The sequence below is a fragment of the Desmodus rotundus genome, chromosome 9, assembly GCF_022682495.2.
Source record: "Desmodus rotundus isolate HL8 chromosome 9, HLdesRot8A.1, whole genome shotgun sequence".
Taxonomy (NCBI): Eukaryota; Metazoa; Chordata; class Mammalia; order Chiroptera; family Phyllostomidae; genus Desmodus; species Desmodus rotundus.
The window spans coordinates 38382976-38409937 of NC_071395.1; the positions used below are offsets into that span (position 1 = coordinate 38382976).

The following is a 26962-nucleotide window of genomic DNA, read 5'->3' on the forward strand; positions in this document are numbered from 1 at the left end:
GATGGGAGCTAACTCTTGTTGCTTGGCGCTGTGCCCTGGTGAGACTACAACATGTTCATCTGTTGCTGCTTCTGCTAGTGGTCACATGGGTGGCTTCATGGTTTTTTGTTAGGACATCTTCCTAACCTTATTGGATGTCCTAGGCATTCGGATGTTTTAGGCTTGTCTTCTCAAAATTTCCCCCATCGGACCCCCGTTCCTCCCCCGGAGTCATGCTCCACGTGTGCACCTGTTTTGTGGTTGTCCTTTGGGGCCAGATCCACCCCAGATCCACCCCAGACCTGCACCCAAAATGGGTCTGGATGTCCAGAGGATGCCACATGCACCGTGAGGCTAAGAAAATAGTTGGCAATCTGGGGAGACTGAGCCAGGCCCATGAGCTCTAGCGGGGCCTCTTTATAAGTCTGCCTTTACCTGGTCCAGGCAGGGGACGGGGTGGGGACAGGAGAGCTGTTACCAGTTAGACCACAGATGACATCTCAAACGGAGCCAAGCCTCCTTATTAAAGTTCACCGGCGATGTGTGCTCTGCGCTTGACACATGCCTCATCTCGTTCAGTTTAACATGAATTTGTCTGAGAGTGTGGGTTTTAAAAGCCAACTGCCCTACGGACGTATTTTAGTGAAGATCAGCAGGCATTAGAATCTGCCCCCCCACCCAGGGCATTGGAGAGAGGCAGATAAACATGGAAGAACTATGTTGGGCTCTGTTACAATGTTGCAGAGCCATTATTGACTAGTTTAATCTGCTGTTTCATGCTGAGCTCCATTCAGTGTCCCTTCAGTGGTAAAAGAGTTTGGGTATAAATAAAGAGCAGGAGATGTCAGAGCTGAGGGTAAAGGAATGGGGAAAATGGCTTATGTAATGAGGGAACTCCAGTACTACATGAATACCTGCAGAGAAGCTCAGAGCAAGAGGTGATGTCCTCTCCTAGCTCAGCTCTACCAGGTGTCCCAAAGGGTCGAGCTGTGTGTCGCCGTGTACGTGCTGTTCTTGGACCCTGAGAAAGTGACACGGAAGCCTGCAAACCAGGGTCCTCACCCTGTGAGGCATTTTCATGGCATATGATGATGGACTAGAGGGGTTTTTTGTTTTAGAGAGATAAAGTTATTTCTTGTTGTTAAGATTTTATTTATTTTTTTAGAGAGAATGCAAGGGAGGGAGATGGAGGAGAGAAACTTCGATGTGTAAGAGAAACGTAGATTGGTTGCCTCTTCGCATGCCCCCAACCAAGAATGTGGCCCACAACCCCGGCAGGTGGGAATTGAAACGGCAGCCTTTGGTTCGCGGACCAGTGCTCAACCCACTGAGCCACACCAGCCAGGGCTAGATAGTTATTATTAATGACTGAATGAAACTCCAGTAATGTGTCAGTATCTTTAGAGTTTCTGATTGTTTTTGCTCTAAGGAATTCGAAGACCAGGGGTGAACTGTGATACTGTGATGTAAGAAATTATGTTGGGTCATTTGGCTAACCAAAATATATTTGTTGTAAGTATTTGGACTTGGTCTACAATTCTTGACTCACTCTCATAAAACCCTTGGGATTTCCAAAGAGTTGACCTTGATAAAAAGTGTCTTTGGTTATATAAGTGAGATAATTTTCAGACCACAACTGAGGATGGGGCTGGTGGCCAGTAGAGCCAACGTGTGATAGAGGTTTGGAAGCTTCAGTCCCACCTCCTGACTTTCAGGGAGAGGAGAGGCTGGAGATTGAGTTGAATCATCAATTACACAAGTTTTAACCAATCCTGGCTATATTAGGAAACCTCCATGAAATCCCAAAGGGGAGGATCTGGAGAGCTTCTGGGGCGGTGAACACGTGCAGATGCAGGGAGAGCGGCACCCCCGAGACGACGCGGACCCTCCACACCCCTTTCCCACACCGTGCCCTGTGCGCCTCTTCCACCTGCTGCTCCTTTTACACCGAACCAGTGATCTAGGGGCATCGCATTTCTGTGAGCTCTGTGAGCCTGTCCAGCAAATTAATCAAATTCAAGGAGAGGGGATTGTGAGGACCTCTGCTCTAGATGCAGTCACTCGGTACTGCTGACAGCCTGGGCTCGAGCCTGGCCTCTGAAGTGGGTTGGGGTGGATGTGTTCAGTCTCTTAGGACTGGGCCGTCAACCTGCTGTGTCTGATGCCCTCTTCCAGCAGATAGTGTGGGAATCAAGTTGAATTTGTGGACACTGAGCTAGTGTTCTGAGAATTGCTTGGTGGAGATGTCACGTTCCATCCCCCATGGGCAAATTGGAGTGTCATAATACTCTGTACATCTAATCTACTGATACAAAACCTTATCCTACAAATGCTTTGTAAAATTGCCTCAGACTGCTGAATCTCTGATTCTTCTGAAATTTCTCTGTCACACTTTTATTTGCCCAAGTTCTGTTGTTTATGAATAAAATTGCCATTAGGTTAAGAAGCATGTATTTTAGCATATCTAAACTTATTTTTAAATAGCTTTAATTGAGCCCTGGCTGGTGTAGCTCAGTGGATTGAGTGCGGGCCTGTGAACCTCAGGGTCGCTGGTTCAATTCCCAGTCAGTGCACATGCCAATGGTTGCTCCATTGTCCTCTCTCGGACCCTTCCCCCACATACAGTGTCACAATGCAGCAACGTGGGTTGCCCCACCCTGGTGAACACCTAAGGCTCTGCACCTTACAATGTAACAGGCATGCAGAGACAAAAAAGAAAAAAAATGTCCCACATGAAAGAACAGTTCAAAGCTCCAGAAAAAATACAACTAAGTGACGAAGAGATAGCCAGCCTATCAGATGCACAGTTCAAAACACTGGTAATCAGGATGCTCCAGGAACTCACTGGGTACTTAAACAGCATAAAAAAGATCCAGGCAGCAATGAAAGTTGCATTATGTGAAATAAAGAAAAAACTACAGGGAACCAACAGTGACAGGCAGGAAACCAGGACTTAAATCAACAGTTTGGAGCAGAAGGAAGAAAGAAACATTCAACCAGAACAGAATGAAGAAATAATAACTAAAAAAATGAGGAGAGGGTTGGGATCCTCCAGGATCTCTTAAAACGTTCCAACATCTGAATCATAGGGGTGCAAGAAGGAGAAGAGGAAGAGCAAAAAATTGAAAACTTATTTGAACACATAATGAAGGAGAACTTCCCCAATATAGCAAAGGAAATAGACTTTCAGGAAGTCCAGGAAGCTCAGAGAGTCCCAAAAAGTTGGACCCAAGGAGGAACACACCAAGGCACATCATAATTATATTACCCAAGATTAAAGATAAGGAGAGAATCTTAAAAGCAGCAAGAGAAAAGGAGAGAGTTACCTACAAAGGAGTTCCCATTAGACTATCAGCTGATTTCTCAAAAGAAACCTTGCAGGCAAGAAGGGGCTGGAAAGAAGTCCTCCAAGTCATGAAAGGCAAGGACCTACATCCAAGATTACTGTATCCAGCAAAGCTATCATTTATAATAGAAGGGCAGATAAAGTGCTTCCCAGATAAGGTAAAACTAAAGGAGTTCATCATCACCCAGCCCTTATTATATGAAATGTTAAAGGGACTTATCTAAGAAAAAGAAGGTGATGAAAAATATGAACAGTAAAATGACAACAAACACAACTATCAACAACCGAACCTAAAAAAAAAAAAAAAACCCGAAACAAACTAAGCAAACAACTAGAACAGGAACAGAATCACAGAAATGGAGATCACATGGAGGGTTATCAGTGGGGGAGCGGGCGGGGGAGAGAGAGTGGGAAAAGGTACAGAGAATAAATAGCATAAATGGTAGGTAGAAAATAGACAGGGGGAGGTTAAGAATAGTATAGGAAATGTAGAAGCCAAAGAACTTATATGCACGACCCATGGGCATGAACTAAAGGGAGGGAATGTGGGTGGGAGGGGGTGTGCAGGGTCGAAGGGAATAACGGGGGGAAAATGGGACAACTGTAATAGCATAATCCATAAAATATATTGAAAAATATATATAACCTAAAAGAACAAAGTTAACTTTCCAAAACAATCATATTTCATAGTTTATATGATCAAATGCATCTTTCTATAAAAATTTAAAAAATGTAAAAATGAATGGAAACATGTCCTTGGGTGAGGATTTTTTTAAAAATACACACAGGAGAAGCCCTAATATACCCCAGGTGTGTGGCAAAGTTCCCTTCAGTTCTTCCTCCCACCTTGAGAACGTGAGAACACACACTGCAGAGGAAACCCTTACAAATGGAAAGGATGTGCCGAAACCTTCAGTGTCTCACTAATTTTGTGCATGAAAACTCAGCGGGAAAGAAATGTTATAATTTTTATAAATATAGTTGCCTTTGCAAGTGCCTCATCATTAATAGGGATCCTGGTCTATTTCTAGCTCATGTTCTTAATTGAATATTTAAAGAATATGCTCCTATATCCTCTATTTTCTGTGCTGCATATATTTTGTTTAAATAAATATAGTTATATAAAATTAGTCTCATTTCCATTGCAATATCTTTTTTGATAGATGGGTAAGAAGTTGATATTTTTTAATGTGTAATTTGATATAATTTTACATGAAAAGTTAACTGATTTTTTTACTATGTTTTTTTTTTCTTAATCTTCACTCAAGGACATACACATTAATTTTTAGAGAGAGGGGAATAGAGGGAAAAGAAACATCTATGTGAGAGAGGAACGCTGATGAGTTGCCTCTTGCACACGACCCAACCGGGACTGAACCTGCAATATAGGCATACAAGGTCTGTCCGGAAAAACTCCAGCCGTTGTTAATATAATAAGGACATCGATGTAATCTGGCAGCCAAGGGGAGTGGCCTGGGATGCGCATGCATGGGCAATGCCAACTTCACTGTGCTGGTCAATGAGGGCGGTAGACACTGTTGAGTGTGTACTGTGTAGTCACTGCGTTCAAAATGACTGAGTAGAGCAATGCATCTGCATCAGATTTTGTGTTAAGTTTGAACCTCCCTCCACAGAAACTATTCGGATGATTCAGAAAGTCACAGCTATGGGCAGCTGGTGATTGGCTGCTTCATCACGCCAACGTGCCTGCCCATGCATTGTCTCATGCAGAGTTTTTTGGTGAAACATCAAATGACCCAGATGACGCAGCCCCCCTACAGCCCAGATTTGGCTCCCTGTGACTTCTGGCTTTTCCCTAAACTAAAATCACCTTTGAAAGGGAAGAGATTTCTGACCATCAATGAGATTCAGGAAAATACAATGGGGCAGCTGATGGCAATTGTGAGAGCTGTGTGAGGTCCCAAGATGCCTACTTGGAAGGGGACTGAGGCGTCATTGTCCTATGTACAATGTTTCTTGCATCTTGCATGTTCTTCAATAAATGTCTCTATTTTTCATATTACATGGCTAGATACCTTCTGGACAGACCCCGTATGCCCTAACCAGGAATCAAACCGTGACCTTTTGGTCCAGGCATGACCTTCCAACCAACTGAGCCACACTGGCCAGGGCGACTTTGTACTGTTTCTAGTATCTGACAATGACAGGAGACTTATATTGTTGAATGTTTTTTTCTGGTCCAGTTACAGGTACTAGAATTTTCTGACTTGATATGTAGTATCCCCTTCAATTTTTGTGATTGATACATGTACCTCTCACATTGTGGGTAGTGAATGCCACATCTGTGTTTCTCACAGAAATTAGTAATTGCTGTGAGATCTTGGGGGGAAAAACAGTCTTGTCCGATCGTGTTCATAGTTTTACCTCTGCTCATTACGCTTTATCTTGGTTGGAAATTGAACAGGACGCATCGGGTTACAAAGAGATCTTGTGGGATGACAATAAAAGGCCATTCCAGATTGTTTTACAGCACTAACTTATCTTGCATAAAATGGGAAACTACATCCCAGAGTCCTTCTGTTTATGCTTCTGAGTTAAGTTCGCGAGTAAAGAAATATGCGTGAGGTTTGGAAGGCAGAAGCGAAGAAGCCATGACTTGAAAGGGGATACAGAGGGTACCATCAGGATAGAGAGGTCCATGAAGAGATACATCACATTGTTCTGACTTCTGGCTCTGCCTGTCTGGGAGAGTTGTAGCCATACACACTGTTGATGTTAGTTCCCTCTCAGGCTACAGATTCCACGGGCTTTCAAGTGAGCTCCTTCATCATAAATGCTTCTTGGTTTTCAGGTTCCCACAGATCCTTGCGTTTCCCTGTAGCTCTTTGATGCCCATCAGCCTCTTTGTCAGGCTGTTATTCTTAGCGACCTCTCATCCTGTCAACCTCTACGTCTCCCACCTGCTAATTATGCGATTTCCGTAGTGGGGGGCATCTTGTTCCTCTATTGGTAGATCCGTTTCTCGCCTCTACCTCAATGCATTTAAAGCTGAGCAAAATGCAGGAAACTTAGTTCCCAGGATGCATTGTTGAGAGGCTGCACTGACCCTGCATTTCTTTATTCTGGAAATTTCCATGATTGAAATAAGCTTTGTGAATACACTTGACAGTGTGTGGAAATTTTCTCTTACAACTGACATCAAATGAAACGATAAACCCAGTATATTTCATTACATTCATTTTTTACATGTGATTATTCAGTGTTTAATTCTTTAATTTTTAAAATGTGATTCAAACCATCTCCATTTTTGGTCAAATGTCATTTTCTACATTCTTTTTTTTTTAACATTTACTTTATTTTTTCACAGAGAGAGAGGAAGGGAGAGAAAGAAACACTGATTTGTTGCTCCACTTGTTTATGCATTCACTGGTTGCTTCTTGTGCGAGCCCCGACCAGACACTGAACCCACAACCCTGGCGTGTTGGGACACTCTCACCCATTGAGCTGCCCGGCCAGGGCTTCACCTTGTTTCTTAAAGAACAATTATTATTTAGGTCACTGTATCAGTTGTATACATGCAAGTATTATGTTTTGTTTCATTAACCAAGAGGATGTGTTAAAATGTATCATTCTCAAGGATTAACATATTCATATAATTGTATCAATATTCTGTATATGTTCTGGTGTAATAGTACTAAATACACACACCTTTTGACATTTTTCTTTTTGATGTGTTTTTCTTTAATGTCTATTAACTACCACTTTGTTTCTTTAAAATGATTCATTCATCCTAACAGTGAGAACCTAAATATTGCTTATACCAATGGTCACCAGGCAAAGAACAAAGGCAGGCTTGCTTCTGCAGCTCAACGGTATGGAAGGGGAACCGTACGTGTATCTTCCCCAGCGGTCTCGGGACAACTAGGACAAACGGTGTTTAGGTAAAGTGAGCACTTCAGCTGTGCTGGGAATGAGTGAGGAGATGGAACTTCAGATTATAGGTATAAGTGCCTTGAGTAAACTCTCCTAATTTCTGGAAGTGCTGCTTCTAAACGTTTTCAAAGAGCTCTTAGATGTTTAATCTAAAATCAAAAATAAGCCCGGGTTGGTGTGGCTCAGTGGATTGAGTGCCAGCCTACAAACCAAAGGATTGCTGGTTCAATTCCCAGTCAGGGCACATGCTTGCATTGCGGGCCAGGTCCCTGGTTGGGGGAGTACGAGAGGCAACCACACAGTGATGTTTCTCTCCCTCTCTTCCTCCCTTCCCTTCTAAAATAAATAAATAAAATTTAAAAATAAAACTAAAATGGAACTGTCTTCCTGTCTTACATCTTGCTGCTAGTAATTTTGCTGAATATCCACAGGATGATTCTTCCTATATTGTATGGTAATTGATTAATAAACTGATAATGTCTTGTATCATTTCCACTGGGTGAAGAATGGACTGAGGTTTTCTCTCCATCCAGCCCACTTATGTTTCTCTGATCTGCTCCCAGGTGGCAAAGCTCAGTTTCTGTTTCTGTGTCAAATGCCATCTGGTGACACATCTGTGGCCCTGTGCATTCTAGAAGTAAGGTAACTAGTCCCTGAAGGACTTCAGAGAGGAAACAGTCAGTAATGATACTGGTATAGCCTTCCAGAGCAGGAGCTCGTACCTAAGCAATTCCCCACTGTCAGAATGGTCTAGCGTCATCAACCCACTAATACAGGGGGTCACACTCATGTTCACGGGGGGCCACATCAGCCTCCCGGTTGCCTTCAAAGTGCCGAATGTCATTTTAGGACTGTGTAAATGTAACTGCTTAACTAGGGGCAAGGAGCTCGGCGCTGCTGCCGGGGAGAAACAAGGTGCCGGGCCGGATAAAACAAGGTGGAGGGCCGGATTCAGCCTTTGGGCCTTGTGTTTGCCACCTGTGGGCTAATGAATAAGACCCTATTTATAGGGACACCAACACACTAATGCTTGGTGGTACAGCTTCTGAACTTTCACAGCATGGAAGGTGTGCATCCCAACTACACAGAGGGATGCCAGCATGAGCAGAAGAGTCCTTCCTTGACCTTTTCATGGGATTCTTGCTTTTTCCTGTCAGAACCATGGAATCCCTAATTTTAAACATTTTCTACACATGGTTAACTTTCGTACATACTCAGAGATGTTTTCTTCTGAAGTTAAGGTGGTTTTCTGGGCCGTGCTCTTTGGAATCCAGTTTTGGAGGGCTGCGTGTCTGCAGACTAGGGACATGCGTGCGCCCTCTGTTTCTTCAGGGTACGCCCCGTCCGGTGGGGGTGCATGGGTGGGCACAGGGGGGCTCAGGAGGACAGGTTTGTGCTCCAAGACCTAGACAGACAAGTGTACTCTGTGCAAAGTAGGAGTGACACTGGGGCCGTGTCAAGGGAGCAGGTGTGAACAAGCAGGTTGGTAGCAGAATGCAAGGACCCACGGGCAAGTGCCCGCGGCGCTCAGATTAGTGCGGAGAATGATCATTTGTTTTGAACCTAAAGTATAAAGCACATGAGGGATGCTCGGAATGTAGCATCAGACAGAGTGTGGATGCTGAGAAAGGCTCGATCTGAATAGCGACCCATGTCAGATCCGCTTTATTTTGAGGAATTACCTGTATTTATAGTCATCAGTTAACTCATCCAAGCAGACAATAAAATGCATATGTTATGGAGACTGGTGAGGACGCATATTTACATACAGGGTGTGGCAAAAGTAGCTTCACAGTTGTGAGTACTTGAACATTTATCCTTGTATAGTTATTTATTGTATAATTTTTCATACGAGCACCTGTAAATGTATTTTTGTCCAACCTTGGATCCTACTTATCTTATACTAAGCAGTGCTTAATACACAGTAAGAAATAGTGTTTACATGGCAATGAGAACCAGATAGCCGGCCGCTAGCCTGACGCTGCCGGGCTGTGACTTTTCTCACATGGAGCAGAAACGATTTCACCCAACCACCCCTGATGCACCTCCCTGAAAGTGACAAGTCAAGGCAAAGGGAAAGCACCGTTATGATCATGTCTTTAAAGTGGCTAAATACGGCACAGAATCCACATCCCAGAGATGAGCAAAAAGCCACCAATTCTTGCAAATGTGAGTGGGGTCTCTTTTCCAATTACTTTTAGTAAAGCACAATTTACTCTGCTTTCAGATAAGAATTTAAGATATCCAATCATAAATGTTTTTATGTTCTGACAGCTTGTAATCCAGGGTAAAAGGACACTCCCTTTAACATTCACTCAAGTCATCTAACACAAGTCTAAAGGCTGGACATAGATCAACATATGTCCAAAAGTCGCGTCATAACATGTCCTTACTCACACACCCTACGTTCCTGCACAAGGGGAATCGATCCTCTCCAGCGCTCAAAGCCAATACACCTCACAGTTTCTTAGGTCATAGGTCTGACCCTAGTGGTCTGGCTGGAGAACATTAATAAAATGGGGTTTTACCGATTCATGCATCACAAGTTATAGTAAAGACAACATTTTAAGTACAGAGAGTAGCTGAATGAAAATACTGCCTACACTGGTATGCATCTGGTGTTACTGACTAAAACACACACTAGTGTTAGCTAAGGATGGCAGGTCAAGACGACACAGTAAACGCTGTGCTCATTCCACCCACGACCGCACAAAAATTATAACCACGATGCAGAATACCGTATTTTGCCACGTATAATGTGCACTTTTTTGCCCAAATTTTTAATGGAAAAATAGGTATGTGCATTATACATGGGTAGTATTAATTCCATATCTGTATAAATGTTTTTAATTCTTTCATTTATGCTTACGTGTTAAAAGTGTAACTCTAGAAAGCACTATCAATACCTGTATGCAAAATAATATCCTAGAATACGATAATTCGTTTTGTTTCTAAATATAAATAACTGAATTAAAAAATTACGAGCCTGGCTGGTGTGGCTCAGTGGATTGAGCATTGGACTATGAACCGAAAGGTCACTGGTTTGATTCCTGGTCAGGGCACATGCCTGGGGTGCAGGCCTGGCCCCCAGGTGGGGGTGTGCAAGAGGCAACCAGTCAATGTTTCTCTCACGCATCAATGTTTCTCTCCCTTCCTTCCTTCTCTCTAAAAGTAAATAAAATGTTAAAAAAATTAAACAAAAGTTTTCCTGAGAGTTTGCACCCAAAAGTGTGGGTGCGCATTACGCACGGGGAACACAGTATACACGGCAAAGTACAGTAACCATCATTGAGAACCACTTGAAGACTAGCTGAACAGAAACCACAACTAAGGAAATGAGGAAGAAGCTATGTCAATACTGGCAGACGGGGTGGAAATGGGAAGTGGGCAGCGGCTAAGGGTGGGCGGTTCCTTTAGGTAGAGGGAGGAGTTTCCAGCAGGAATTCTGAAAAGCAAGATTAACAGTAGCTTCTGCCTTCCCCCATCAACTCCCACATGCCAGACTTGAGGTGTCCTGTTTAAAAATCCTAACATTACAGTGAAAAAACCATCCCTTAGTTTCATCCACACCTTTCCTCTGCAAAGACTGTATGGAAGAGGAATAAACCTATTTTCACAGAAAACAATTTTGATCCAACTTACTCAGAGAAACACATCATATTTAAAAATTGTTCAGGAAGAAATCCTAAGTTTTCAAAAATTTTCAGAATGGCTTTTTGTAAACTCCCACCTGCTTTCTCCTGGTCATTTATATAGTAAGTGGCCAATAAAAGATCAATGTGTTTCTAGGAGTATGTGTGTCCCAGGAAAGAGGTGAGGGAAGGGGGTGGTTGCTCTCATGATACCTACAGAAAAAATACAAAACTGCTGTTCTGTTGATCTCGGCCTATTGAGAGAGACGCCATCGCTAGGAATGCCTAAAATGCTATTGTGACAAGCCCCCCTAGACGTTCTGTGGCTAATCCAGCTCTCGTGTTCTTATGATTATAAGATGCACTTCAGCAAAAAACCATCAGGGAACTTAGCACAAAATTTCTTACAAGTTCTGGAGAGTACACAGCATGGCCCAGGGCCACAGTGAAGTTGTGGGGAGACAGTGTAGACCCTGGGCTCTGCCTTTTCTTGGGGTCAAGGGTGGGATGCCTGGGGTTTCATAGGTTTACTCCTAATTGACAAAGTGAAACAAACATAAGAGCAGAAATTAGGCTAAGAGAAGAGAAAAGCATGGTTAAGTGGTCACTTGACTGGTTTACCCAGCACTTTTTGAAAGGGAAATTTCATGGGTCAAGGCAGCCTGCTCGTGCAAGTAGTTGTTTCACTAGTCGCTGTGTGATACAGCCGGCGATGTGCTTATTTGTTTGTGATGGACGCCTCTGAGGTGGATGCCCTGTCAACCAAACACTTACTGTCAAGCACTTACGATACAATGAGGAAAGTTTAATGTAAGGCACTTCCACTGCAATGTTACATAAAAGTTCAACTTACTGTCCTCTTTAAAGCATATTTCAAAGTACCATGGGTCCAATAAACTTCAAAATGAAAACAGAAAATAGGTATTAACTGAAAAAACACTATTCAAACTTATACACTATACCTGAAAGAAGACTTAAGAGAATTCTTTCTTACATAAGCATTTATTTCTGAAAGAACTGGAAATTTATCACTTAATGATCCGTTTAAAAAATGAGATGTTGACAAACATAATACCATATTTATAACTTCTAAAATATTTCTTTCCTGGTATGAATTTCCTGGAGCACTATATAATAAGTAGAATGTTTCCCAAGATTATTTAAAGTTGTAAGATTCCTGTCTAGAAAGAACGTCTGAACCTAAAACTTTCGAGGGTCACGTCCCTTCGCGGAGTTGCTATCCAGTGTGCAATTTCACGTGGTTCCTAAAGGACGAGGGCCACTTGAAGGCTTTTCCACACTCTGTACACTTGTGGGGTTTCTCCCCGGTGTGCATTCTCCCGTGCTTCTGTAAGGACGAGGCCCAGCTGAAGGCTTTCCCACACTGCGTGCACTCGTAAGGCTTCTCTCCTGTGTGGGTTCTCATGTGACCTTGAAAGGACCTGGAAGAATTGAAAGCTTTCCCACATTTTTCACATTTGTACAGTTTCTCTTCAGTATGAATTCTCACATGTTCTTGAAAGTTTGAGGACCAAGTGAAGGCTCTTCCACACTGTTTACACTTGTAAGGTTTCTCTCCAGTGTGAGTCCTCACGTGACCTTGGAAGGACTTGGGGGAACTGAAAGCTTTCCCACAGCTTTCACAGGTATAGAGTTTCTCTCCAGTATGTGTCCTCACGTGGGCTTGAAAGGTTTCGGGCCAGCTGAAGGCTTTCCCACATTTCTTACATTCATAGGTTTTCTCTGCTGTGTGAATCTTGACGTGTCGGGTCAGGGAGTAGGAATGACGAAAGGTTTTCCCGCATGCTTTACACGCATAGGGCTTCACCCCAGTGTGTGTTATCATGTGCCTTTGAAGTTCTGAGGGGTAAATGAAGGCTTTCCCACATTCCTGACATTTATACAGCTTCTTTCCTGTGTGAGTTCTCGCGTGTCTAGTGAGACTGGAGAGCTCACTGAAGGACCTCGCACACTGCTGGCATTCGTAGTTTTTCTCTGCAGTGTGCGTCCTGGTGTGCCGGCTGAGGCAGTAGAAGTAAGGAAAGGCTCTCCCACATAATCTACACCCGTAGGGCTTCTCCCCACTGTGAGTTCCTAGGTGTGAGGCACAAATGTAGCCCTGCTTGCATTCCTGACGCTGAAATGGTTCATGTCCACGGTGAGCTCTAACATGCTTCTTAAGGGAAGAAAGATGCGCGAAGCCTTTTCCACACTTGGTGCATTCATACGGTTTAATTCCCACAGGAATGGTTTTGTGCAGATTAAGGTCGGGAATGTGAATGAAGGTTTCGCCATGCTGATTTCCATCATTACGCTCACAGAACCTGTCCACCACGTGATCGCTGTTAAAAGTGAGAACCGCTTTATTAACAGTATGTTTCTTTGTGATTTTTTATTAACAATTAGTAAGTATATAACTACATCTCTAACTACGTTTCAGTATATGGGAGGTTTTCCTACCCGCTCTAAGCAGTTTGGAAGTTGAGTAAACTACACACTCTGGAAGGGAGTTCAGGTATATTCTCTATTCATAGGCTATTTGCTGTATGTGGGATTTTCCTATCACTGTTTCTAACCGAATTGTTTCACACACTCAATGTGTAATTTAAATTAAAAAAAATTTTTTTGTTGTTAAATCCATGTGAATGAACAGATGTAGAGCTAGGATTATAATTTTTATGTTTACAAGTTTATGACAGAGACTCCCTTCCGGGATACCACCACTTTCTCTTACGAGGGCGCTCACCTCAGAGGCCTCCTGTGCTTTTGTCGCTCATCTTCGCTGCTCTGGTCTTCCCCATTTTTTGCTAAAATGTAGATACAAGAATTATTTCTTGTGAATCTTGCTATTTTCTGTTTGTTAGATATTTTTTCCTCCTGCATATCCTGCTGAATAACGGGCCCACTGGCTGTAAACAGCGTCTCATTATCTGAAACAAAAGTAAACAAATATCCTAAGGAATCAGGAAGGCATTGTGAGCAAAGACAGACTTTCTGAGGAGTTCAGCACTTGCAAGACTTCACCAGTGACAGGCACGAGGGGTCAAAATGACGGGTAGCTCCCTAAAGACGATCAAATTTTCAAACAAGAAATTCTCTGGGAACCCATATAATGACCCCTCAAGACTATACCCACACCAATGATGCCCAAGAACCTCCAAATCTTTTAAACCAAGACAAGCAAACAGTAACGCAGTAAAATACAAAGAGAAAATGTTGCAAGTTTTGTAAGGATATTTTTCTTCAAATAAGTGCATAAAGTAAATGATTAAGCATCATTTTTTTTCTTCCAAAGACATTCTTATGCATTTTACATGGACGTTTTATGAGCAGCCCTGAATATAGCTTAAAATTTTATTTGATCCACTAAAGTCTACTGAGCCTGTGAAACTGTTAGCAACTCTGTTTGCTTAAGCTGCCCTGACCGCTGCTGACCACTGCTGACCACTGCACCGACAGAAACATCTGCGCGTCCAAAGGCCAGGGTTTTTTTTCTGGCCAATTTATTTAAAGTATATTTTGTTGATTATGCTATTACAATTGTCCTAATTTTTTTCTCCCTTTCACTCCCCTCCACCCTATACCCCCCACCTCCAGCATTCCCCACCCCCTTAGTTCATGTCCATGGATCATGTAAGTTCTTCTCTATTTCCTACAGTATTCTTAACCTCCCCGTCTATTTTATGCCCACCAATTATGCTTCTTATTCCTGTACCTTTTCCTCCCTATTCTCCCCCTCCCCACTGATAACCCTCCACGTGATCTCCATTTCTGTGACTCTGTTTTGTTTTTTAGGTTCAGTTGTTGATAGTTATGACTTTGTTGTCACTTTGTTGTTCATAGTTTTTGATCTTCTACTTCTTAGATAAGTCCCTTTAACATTTCATTTAACAAGGGCTTGGTGAGGATGAACTCCTTTAGCTTGACCTTATCTGGGAAGCACTCTATCTGCCCTTCCATTCTGAATGAAAGCTCTGCTGGATAGAGTCATCTTGGACATAGGTCTAAGGGCCAGATTTCTATTGCTTTGCAATCATACCTCAATGCTTGAGTTATTAATAATAGTCTGCTTCTTGGAAACTTAAAACTAAATCATCTGATAGTTAACTGGTTACTTTAAAAAGTCCATGGGAAAACTTTAAAGTTATGAGAATTTAAATAAGATGCTTTTAAATGAAAACAAAACTAAAAACAAGACGGACAAAGTCCCAGTTTAATGCCCAGATTTCCACTGTCACGGAAACATCTTTAGATTTTAGGTCCATGGTGGCTGCGACCACCCGGGTCTCATTTACCAGTTACTCCTTTCCTGCATGCCAGGTCTTGGAAGGGCACTGATGAGAAGTGCTTGTTCATAAGGGACTCGGTGAAATGATGGTGTCGTCCTTACCCACAGAGGCCAGGTTCTGGAAGTTTTCCAGCATCACATCTCTGTAGAGGTTCCTCTGAGCAGAGTCCAGCAGAGCCCACTCCTCCAGGGTAAAGTCCACCGCCACGTCCGCAAAGACCACCGAGTCCTGAAACACCAAACGTGTGCAGGAGGATGGGTGGGTCTGAAAGCACTGGGGTCTCCTGTGACGGTTCACACTCACTTCCCAGTACAGAGAACAGCACCACTCACACTATGAACTGGCCTCTGCCGTTTACTGTGACTCCTCCTGTCTTACTCTATCTACTGCAGGGTCCAGAGAGATGGTACACAGATGAAATAAATGCTTTCACCTGAAAATATGCAGGCACAGGCTAACTCAGCAAGCCTGAGTTGTCCAAACACTAACCATTGTTTAGGACTAATCCTTGACTGGCTCCTGGAACAAAGTGGGTGGGCCCTTGGAATCATCTGCCACTGAGAGTGTCTGTGTACGGCCGGGGCCTTGGGCCACAGCAGAAATTATGCTGACAGTGTGACTTATCAGCAGTAAGTCATACTGTCCACCTGGGACACACCGCATCATAGAATTCTGGACGAGCCGAGCGTTGAGTTGTGAAGGTCAGTCACACAGTGACCAACCCTCAATAAAAACCCCAGGCTCCAAGGCTTGGCTGAGGTCCCCTAACATTAGTCAGTAACATTTCAAACATGTTGTTATACAGTAAGGTCTGGGCATGCATATGCGCTGAAAGGGGACAACTGAAGTTTCAGCCTGGCTTCTGTTGGTTTTCACCCTATGTGCCTTTTTCCACCACTAATTTTAATGTGTCCTTTCTCTGTAATAAATTGCAACATGTGTGTAACCACTTTTCTGAAGTAAGCCCTGTGTCTTCATACCTGAGGGTGGTCCTAGAGACCCTTGACACAGAGGACTATCAACCCCTTGTGATAAACACCAACCTACACATCCAGACACCCACTGATCTCCCAAGATTAAAACTGCAGAGTGACCCACACATACATCACAGCGAAAATGGTGAAAGCCCAAGAGAAAACATTGAAAACAGAAAGAGAAAAGTATGTCACTTAAAAGGGAAGCCCAGGGTTAATCCAAGATAATGGCAGAGTAAGTAGAAGCTACACTCCCTGCTTCCCAGGACCAAACTGGAATTACAACTAAAATATAGAACAGTCAACCTGAATAACCAACTGAACACTAGCTGAACAGAAGTCTTATAACGAAGGATTTACAGAGGAAGCTACTTTGAGAGTCATAGGAAGGGCAGAGATGCGAAAAAGGCTGGCCCCACTCCCCTGCGAGGTATCTGAGATTCTGGAGAGATCTCTCCAGAACCTGCTGAAGTGAGTTCCAACCTGCTGACTTGGTGTCGTCAGCCCCACATGGCAGCTCATACACTGTGGTTGAGGTTGATCCTCACAGTCAACCAGCTTGAGCATTGAACCCATGCACGAACAGACCAACAGCAATCAAGACTCAGTTAAAACAGGAGGGCTCACATCACCCGCACAAGAGGCATTTCTGGGGAACCCAGCTCAGGTGATCAAGGACACTGCACCACTGGATCCCACAGGACACCTACTACATAAGGCCACCCCATCAAGACTAGGAAACAGAGCAGATATACTTCATATATAGAAACAAAAGCAAAGAGGCAGCCCGAATGGGGAGACAAAGAAACATGCCCCAAATGCAAGAACGGGAGAGCCCTGCCTGGCTGGCTCAGTTGGAGCATAGTCCTGATACAGCAGGGTTGCAGGTTTGATTCCCAACCAGGGCACATAAAAGAATCACCCAGTGAATCCATCAATAAGTGGAACAACACACCAGTATTTTTTTCTCCCTCTAAAATCAATGAATGGGGGAAAAACAGAACGGAAGAAATCTCCAGAAAAAGAGTTAAATAAAATAGATACAAGCAACTTATCAGATATAAAGTTCAAAAGAATGGTTATAAGGATGCATAAGAAACTTAATGCAAATTACAAAAAACTTAGTGAGAACACCGTGAAAAAGGACATAGAAACCATAATAAAAAAACCAGTGAGAGTGAAAAATACAGTATCTAAAATGAAGAATGCACCAGAAGGAATAAACCTAGGTCAGATGAAACACTGAATCAGCTATTTGGAAGACAAAGTAGCAGAAAACACCCAATTAGACCAGCAAAAAGGAAAATGAATTTTTAAAAATGAGGACAGTTTAAGGGACTTTTGTGGCAACATGAAGTGTAACAACGTCTGCATGACAGGGGCACAGAAAGAGATGAGAGGGCTCAAGAACCTATTTGGATAAATAACGACTAAAAACTTTTCTAACCTGGTTAAGGAGAAAGACACACAAGTCCAGGAAGTGCAGAGAGTCCCAAACAAGAGGAAACCAAAGAGGCCCACAGCAAGACACATCATAATTAAAACGGCAAAGATTAAAGACAAAAAGAGAATCTTAAAAGTAGCAAGAGAAAGTCAGTTACCTATAAGGGAGCTCGCATAAGACTCAGCTGATTTCTCAACAGAAACTTTTCAGGCCAGAAGGGATTTGCATGAAATAGCCAAAGTGATGAAGAGCAAGGACCTACAACCTTTACCCAGTAAGGCTATTATTTAAAACTGAAGAAGAAATAAAGACCTTCCCAGACAAGAAAAAGCTAAAGGGGTTCATTACCACCAAATCAGTATTAGGAAGAGGAAGGAGGGAGGAGGAAAGAAAGAGGGGGAAGGAAGAAGAAGGGAGGCAGGAAGAAGGAAGGACATTGATGTTTCTCTCCCTCTCTTCCTCCATTTTCCTCTCTCTAAAAAAAAAATAAGTAAAATCTTTAAAAAATAGAATAACCCTGGCTGTTGTGGCTCAGTGGATTGAGTGCCAGCCTGCAAACCAAAGAGTTGCCAGTTCGATTCCCAGTCAGGGCACATGCCTGGGTTGGAGGCTTATGAGAGGCAACCACACATTGATGTTTGTCTCCCTCTCTTCCACACTTCCCCTCTCTCTGAAAATAAATGAAATGTTAAAAAAAAAAAAACTGGAAAAAGAATAAGCAAAGCCCAAAGTGAGTAGAAGAAAGGAAATAACAAAGATCAGAGCAGAAATAAATCAGACAGAGTCTAAAAAACAACACAAAAGATCAATGAAACCAAGAGCTGGTTCTTTGAAAAGATAAACAAGATTGACACTAACACTTTTAACTAGACTCATCAAGAAAAAAAGAGAGAGGGCCCAAATACATAAAATAAAATGAAAAGTGAAAGAAGAGAAGTAATAACTGACAGCACGGGAATACTAAGTATTGTAAGAAAATATTACAAACAACTACATGCCAACTAATTGGACAATCTAAATAAAACAGATAAATCCCTAGACACATACAATCTTCTAAAACTAAATCAGGAAGAATCAGAAAATCTGAACAGACTGATTACAACTACGGAAATTGATGCAGCAATCAAAAATCTCCCAAAAAACACCAGTCCTGGACTACCACAGGTGAATTTTACCCAACATTTAAAGAACTAACACCTACCCTCTCCAATATTCCAAAAAATTCAAGAGGAAAGACGACTCCCAGCTTGTTTTACAAGGTCAGCATTTTCCTAATTCCAAAACCAGATACAGACACCACAATAAAAGATAATTATAGGCCAATATCCCTGATGAACACACATGATAAAATCCTCAACAAAATATTAGCAAACCAGATCCAGCAATACATTAAAAACATACACCTTGATCAAGTGGAATTTATTCCAGGGATGCAAGGTACACTATCGGGTACAATATCTGTGAATCAATAAACATGATATACCACATAAACAAATGAAGGATTAAAAAAAAATCACATGGTCATATCAATAGATGCAGAAGAAGCATTTGATAAAATCTAGGACCCACTAATGATTAAAAAAAAAAAAAAAAAAAAAACCCCTCTCAGCACAGTGAGAATAGAGGGAACGTACCTCAACATAACAACGGCCACATATGACAAACCCACAGCCGACATCACACTCAATGGGCAAAAGCAGAAGTATTTCCCCTAAGATCAGAAACAAGACAGGGATGTCTGCTTTCGCCACTCTTATTTAACACGGAACTGCAATTCGTAGCCACAGGACTCAGACAAGAAGAAGTAAAAGGCATCCAAATTGGAAAGGAAGAAGTAAAACTCACTATTTCTAGATGACATGATACTGTATTTAGAGAACCCTAGTGATTCCCCCCAAACCTACTAGAACTGATAAATTAATTCAGTAAAGTGGCAGGATACAAAATAAATATCCAGAAACCGGTTGCATTTTTATACACCAATCGTGAACTAACACAAAGGGAAACTAAGAAAACAATCCCATTTACAACTGCATCAAAAAAACCCAACAAAACAAAACACCTAGGAATAAATTTAACCAAGGACATAAACGACCTGTACTCAGAAAATTGTAAGACACTGAAGCAAGACACTGAAGACGATAAAAATAAGTGGAGATATATACTGTGTTCATGGATAGAAAGAATTAACATTAAGATGTCCATACTACCCAAAGCAATCTATACATTCAACACGATTCTTATCACAACACCAATGGCGTATTTTATAGAACTAGAACAAATATTCCAGAGATTTATGTGGAACTACAAAAGATCCCAAACAGCAATAGCAATGTTGAGAAAAAAGAGCAAAGTTGGAGAAAATCACGCTATCGATATGAAACTACACCACAAGGCTATAATAACCAAAACAACATAAAAACAGGTATAAAGACAGATTTATATTGGGTTGGCCAAAAAGTTTGCTTGGTTTTTTCCATAAGATGGCTCTAGTAGTGCTTAGTTGTCCTTCATTTCATTCGAAACAATTTTGTTAGAATATATTGTGACAGCTGTCATATCAGTGTGCATTAAAAAAAAAACCTTATCACAACTGAATTTTTGTGTAGCCATTTTAACACTGAAGATGGAAGAAAGTACGCAACATTTTTAGCACATTATGGTTTATTAATTCAAGTAAGGTAAAAATGCAACTGAAATGCAAAAAAATATTTGTGCAGTGAATGGAGAAGGTGCTGTGACTGATCGAGCATGTCGGAAATGGTTTGTAAAGTTTTGTGCTGGAGATTTCTCGCTGGATGATGCCCCACAGACAGGCAGACCAGTTGAAATTGATAGTAATCAAACTGAAACATTAACTGAGAACAATCAACATTATACCGTACAGGAGATAGCCAACATACTCAAAATATCCAAATCCATAAATTTACTGGTGAAAATGAAAAAGGTGTCTTTTATGGAAAAAACCATATGGATGTTTGGCCACCCCAATAGATCAACGGAACAGAGTAGAGAGCCCAGATATAAATCCACACCTTCATGGTCAATTAGTATTTGACAGAGAAGGCAAAAACTTACAATGGGGTTTAGACAGTCTATTCAATAAACTGAGTTGGAAAAATTGAACAGATACATGCAAAAAAATGAATTCTTACACCACGCACAAGAATAAACTCAAAATGTATTAAATAAATGTTAATATTTGATACCATATGAATCTATTAAAATATGGCAGCTTCTGGAAAAATTGCACAGGGGACAGTTAACTGATGATGTTATGAGTGGAGAAGGGACATTGGCTTTGGGAGGGAAAGAAGGACTTGGCATTTGAGGGACTTAACTCCAGCCCTAGAGGACCTAGACTGGGTAGGTAGTTCCCTAACCTGGCAAAGAACTTTCCATTCAGGGTGGAGCCACTGCCTTCCACAAAGTTCAAGGTCACGCCATGTCGGTAAAATTTCTGGCAATTATTTTACGAACCAGCCCAGAGAAGGACCAAACTTCATCTTAGGAGCGCCCGCTGCTTTAAAGCAGACCTACCACTTACTGGGCCTACTTGGGTTCTAGAGGCAACATGCTGTACCTCACCAATCAGCTCACTCTGAATGAGGCAACGGAAGATTCTAGAGTCTTCCCAAATGCAGTAACCACAGGCAAACAGTGACCCCTTCCAGCCTCCTTCCCTTTGGGCCTCCTCTCATGCTTCTGGGGGTCTATGGGGCAAGGCGAGGGCCATATGCTGCCCATGGGCATCTGGTGAAGGAGCCTCGCTCCAGGGCGCCACACTGTCAGAGCGCCACGCTGGCCACACCCTGGGCCCTGCTGGAGACCAGGCTCTCTCAGGCCTTCAGCTGCCCTGATTCTGGGGCCCTGCAGGCAGCACCCCACCCGCCACTCCCTGAAAAGAACTGGCACAGACAGGACAGAGGCCAACTGGGCTTCTGGCATCTCTCACCCGAGGATGGACCTGCGACACAGATAACATGCTAACTCCATAGAGCAGACTGCTACTGTTTAGATGCTATCCATGAAGGACAAGATTCCCAGGGCCATGGAGCTGATGACCGACTGGCTGCGGACTCTTGGCCAGCCAGGCAGGGGGCTGTTTCCTAGAAGGGTTTTGTTGTGTGTGGTAGAGAACCCTGGAAAGGCTGCACGTAACTCAGCAATGAGGCAGGACGTTAAACCAGTCCATAATGGTGCTGAAATCTTAGAACAGAGCCCAGGCTGCGGACACATTTTCCTGTGTCGCTCCAAAACCCTGGGAGGAGCAGACTCCAACGCCTCCTGGTCTTGACTAAAATATGTCCTTTGGGCTCTTGGCTTTTAAAATTCACTCAGACAAATTCAACTTTGATTAAAGAGATGAGGCACGCGTCAGACGGTAAGCACACCTCAGATGGATTCTAATGAGGAGGCTGGCTCCATCTGTGATGTGATCTGTGGTTTGCCTGGGAGCAGCTCGGATGCCCACCCTCTGCCCTGCCGGCCCAGTTCAGGCAAACCAATAAAGAGAGGCCCCACGTGCCACATGTCCTGTGATCAGTGGGTAGAAGGGGAAGCCGCACACACCCCAGCCACAGCAGACTCCCCACCCACTCTCCTTCAAATCCCCCACAAGCGTTCATATCTGCCTTTATCTCCCCAGATTGCCAACCGTTTTCTTAGCCTCCTGGTGCATGTGGCATCCTCTGGACATCCAGACCCATTTTGGGTGCAGGTCTGGGGCAGATCCAGCCCCAAAGGACAACCACAAAACAGGCGCACACGTGGAACATGGCTCCGGGGGAGGAACGGGGGTCCGATGGGGGAAATTTTGAGAAGACAAGCCTGAAACATCCGAATGCCTAAGACACCCAATAATGTTAGAAAGATGTCCTATCAAAAAACCATGAAGCCACCCATGTGACCACTAGCAGAAGAAACAACAAATGAACATGTTGTAGTCTCACCAGGGCACAGCGCCAAGCAACAAGACTTAGCTCCCATCCCGCGGGACAAAACAGACTGTGAACAAAAGAAACCCAACCCTCGGTCAGATCCACAGTATGATGCCGTGGGCACTCAAACGAAACAAGCAGAAATAAAATACACTGACTTCCGGGTGTATGCGCACAGAGGCGTGGGCAAAAGTAGGTATACAGTTGTGAGTACACAAAACAGTTTGTTCTTATACTATTGTTTATCTGTTTGTATTTTTCCATACGTAAACTGTAAACCTACTTTGCCCACCCCTGTATCATTCACCTGGGAAGGAGGCCTGTCTGTAAGAGTCATTTCAAGTGGGGCGTCTAGTGGGGGGGTTCCATCCCCTTCATGGCCCGCCTGTCATTACACGGACGCTCACTTCAGGTTGTGTAGTGGGCTGTGCAGCTGCCTGTGCATTTTAGAGTTAGACACTATGAAGTCAATTACAATTTATCACAATACCACCTTAAAAGAACAATGTCACAACCTCTGAATAGATAAGGGAAAAGCTGTAACCTAGTCCACGTGCATCCACAGGAGGACCCTTAGCAGTCTGGGAATGGGCTGGAACCTGCAGAGCCTGGGGAGGGGCACACTGAAAAGAAATGTTCATTAAAGAACACACAAATGATGGAAAGTAAGACCTTTCCCCCAAAATTAGGTAAAACAAGGAGGCCCCTTGCCTCACTCCTGCTGGAGGTCCTATACAGATCCAATAAACAAAAACACACAAGAATTATAGCAGAAGGGAAAAGGTGGCTATAATCCTAGCTCAGAGGATTATTATGGAAGATCTACAAAGAACAAGATGAGCTCGGAATCCTCTCTTAGTGGCTTTTTCAGAGTGCAAATACAGCATAAAAGGAAACCCCAGTTCACTTTGAATCACTAGCAACAACAATTACAAGGAATTTTTTTAAAAGCCTAGACCATTAGCCCTGGCTGGTGTGGCTCAGTTGGTTGGGCATCGTCCCGCAAATAGCAAGGTCACTGGTGTGATTGCTGGTCAGGGCACATGCCTGCACTGAGGGCTTGGTCCCTGGTGGGCGGGTGCGACAGGCAACCAATCGATGTTCCTCTCCCTGTGTCTCCCTCCCTTCCCTTCTCTCTTAAAAATAAATAACATCTTAACTAAAAAGAACGGAAGTCTCTGACACAGGACCACTCGTGGGGCATGAGTCTCTGCCAAGGACGCACGGCCCCCAAGGCGGGAAACAATGAACACTTTAGCCACAGGGGCTGAGTAATGATGACCCACAGGGGGCAGCCATAAGCAACTTGATGGAAATTTCAACAGAACTCTTTCAGAACAAGTTAAAGTCAAGTGTTCTATGATTTCCTAGTACAGAGGGTTTTCTAATACAATGGAAAAAAGAACAAGCTACAAACGAACAGATGGAAAAATGCATTTCTGTTACCATGAAGACTGCGTTCACCAGCATAGAATAGACTGAAAAGATAAACCACACTCCAGAGAAAATGTGTACAGTATCTACAAATGAAACGGGACTCCTGCCCAGAATATCTAAGGAAACATCAGAAATCAATAAACATATAAAGTAATAAATTTATGTCACCGCAAAGATCCAGGGTCACGTTTTAGGTAGACAAAAATTAAGGCAGGCAACGTAAGTTGTGGAAACCGCATGAAAGAAATGAAAACACAGGAATGGAAGGCGAGGACTGAGGTGCGGGGGCCTCGATTCATGACAAACTATTAACAGCAAGTGGGACAGGATCACACAGTGTCACAAACTCTGCACCCTGAATGGAAGAGTCACTCCCACTTTTATGAACATTTCAATCCAAATCTCCACCCACCTCTCAGGAAGGTGTGGACACTTCGTGCATCCGCACACACCCCGCCCAGGGCCCCTGGCAATTCTACCGGAAGAGAGGACATGTTCTGTACTGAGACAATTTCCCCCAGTGGCATCTCTGGTTCAGCCCCATAATAATGGAAGTCAACAGAACAAAGACCCGAGACCCTCACTAAGGAGAAGAAACGAGGAAAAATAAAAAATTTAAAAAATCAGTCATTTTACATCTGCTGGAACCTGAGGCTAGAAGAAGGGAAAACTCAGGGCTGAGTTGGACACAGAGACTGCTCACCCGTGTCAGGTAACGGTGCTGAATCCTCCCTGAGACCCAAGCTACTGGTAATTTCCATGGAAGGTGGAAGGAAGCACTAAGCTGGGTGGGCCCCCCACCCACCCCCACCCGTTTGTTCTGGAAAAGGGCATGCTGCAAGAAGCCCCTTGCACTTGTTTATCCAGGACAAGGCTAGATGCAGACTCCCACCCCCATCCCCCAAAATCCTCCTCTGTGCCTCATCATTGATTAACTGAACTGCTCATCTCCACTGACCAAGCGAAGCAAATGCTTGTTGGCCAGACTTTGGTCCAGCTCCTCTCCTTCCCCCAGACCCCAGACACCAGCACACAGCACTCCTGAGAACAGACCAGCCTCCGGGACCTGCCATCTCAACCACCCCTGGTCTTTCCTGCATTTGTTGACTCCACTCCAAAAAATAAAAAAAAGAAAAGAAAAACCATGTAGTCCAACTCTTGACACGCTTGGAGATGGTAAGGTCAGAGCATTCTCCCTGCCCCACAGCCCCTGCCCCGAGCGCAGAGTCGCTTCTTCCCACCCTTCGCAATAACTCTTCGGAAAGTCCCTCCTTAGGAAGTTCACATTCTCCATTTTTTACAGGCTTCACCAAACGATCACAACTGCCCATTTCATACCCAAACTTTATACAGGCTCCTGCCCTCCCCACAGGCCCAGACACTGCCCCCCACACCACACCACCCCCCCGCATCGAACAAGCACTGAGACGGAGACAAGGTCCTGCTGACCTGAGCCGAGAACGCGCTGACCACAGGGAGAGCAGTGCCTGTCACAACGGCTTCCTGCTCCCCCTAGAAGGAAAAGCCCTTTTCTGTCGGATCTGAGACGGGGACACCGCTCTGAGATTCGAGCATTGTTCCCTACTGCAACAGGCTGTGTAACAAAGCTTCCTTAACCTCGTCCGGATCGAGTCCCCCCAACCCCGCGTGCAACCCTCCCCTCCCGCCCCCTCCCCCGCCCCGGCTCCCAACCTCCGACTGCCAATTACAGAGTGCGTCCTGCTCTCCCTCCCTCGTCCCCTGCGCCGCCAAGGACTCGGGTTGGAACACCGTGCGGCTCGAGGAGGCCGCCACCCCCGTCGCTTAAAACCGGTTCAGGAAGGTTCGTATCCACACACCCCCTCCCTGCACCTCCCTCTCCAACACCCCCGCCCCAAACTACCACCAGGGGCCCAAAACTCACCATTAGGGTCCGCTCCGGTGCCGGAGTCCTCCCGGCTGGCTCCGCGACACCTGCACCACAAAAGCCCGAGAGAGCTCTACACGCAGCTGCGAGCCCGCCCGCCCACGGCCAGGATTGGCCGGTTGTCCAGACGGTTCACCCTAAATGGACGGTGGTCCAGGCACTCCTGCTGCCGGAAACGCTGATTGGGCGATGATACCAGCGTCTCTCCAATAAACAACTCTCCGGGCCGCCCGGGCCAAGTTGTTACCCGTGGCCCCGCCCCTGGGGTCTCCTGGAACCGTGTTACAGACCTGAGTGCTGGGCGGGGCGACGGTCACTAATCCAGCTATGGGGATATGTCGGTTATCTGCCTCAGCCCTTCCCTGCGCGGCTTCCTCCCGCCCTACACGGGGCTCTGAGCAAAAACAGCTCACCTGGCTGTCTTGCTCCACCTGTAGTGGGAAGTGCTGACGCAGTTACGCGAGTGGCAGCCCTTGTTCAGACCCCAGTTAGGATGAAACCGGAAAAGCCAGCAGTTGGTGCTGCCTGTCACTACCAGAAGCAACAAGTAGAGACAAGGATTAAATCTTTACGTGCTTTATTCAGATGGTCAGCAATCTGAGAAGATGGAAGGTTATGTGACCTAAAAGAAGGTCCTACATTTCATTTCAAGCCGATCTTTTTTGTAAGGAGAAGCACTGTGTAGATAAGGTGTTTGAGATTCAGCGAACGGTTAATCTGATAAGAGCTACACTCCGGCAGTATTCCTAGCATCCTTTCATCTGCTGCCCAGTGATTCTTTATCTGTGTCCTGGGCGAGGACGCCTCTCCCTGGAGCATAATGGCTCAGATCCCATCCTGATCGCCTGCAGTCCTCCTGGGCCACAAAGGTCGAACTGCTTGTGGTCTCCAGGAGTCAGGGTGGGTCATACCTTCAGTCCCCGGAACAATAGCGTTTTACATGCACTAATTACTAAGTTATTAACTATAACTTAAAACTAAAACTTTTCCAACTGTTGAGTTCCCCCATCATTCCTGCACTGTTAGTCTGAACTGTTATTTCTCTGAGATCAGTTTCATATGGAAGTAATCATTTTGCTGTTGAGCACGTATCTCAGCATTAGAAGGTCTGGTAGGGGGTT

General features: G+C 44.1%; 1 protein-coding gene across 2 annotated transcripts; it reads right to left on the reverse strand.

The window, feature by feature from the left end:
- Positions 1–9428: 9428 nt before the first annotated feature.
- LOC112312550 (zinc finger protein 57) lies at positions 9429–25900 on the reverse strand. Of its 2 annotated transcripts, XM_024569077.4 has the most exons (4): positions 25839–25900; positions 15242–15368; positions 13598–13781; positions 9429–13193 (listed from the first exon to the last, which is right to left on the reverse strand). In XM_024569077.4, exons 1-4 carry the CDS (start codon positions 25839–25841, stop codon positions 12089–12091), a joined length of 1419 nt encoding a protein of 472 aa, XP_024424845.2. In that variant the 5' UTR covers positions 25842–25900; the 3' UTR covers positions 9429–12088. The 2 variants fall into 2 exon arrangements, with proteins under 2 accessions (XP_024424845.2, XP_053786661.1); XM_053930686.2 differs by lacking the exon at positions 25839–25900 and having other exon boundaries at positions 15147–15269.
- Positions 25901–26962: the final 1062 nt, after the last annotated feature.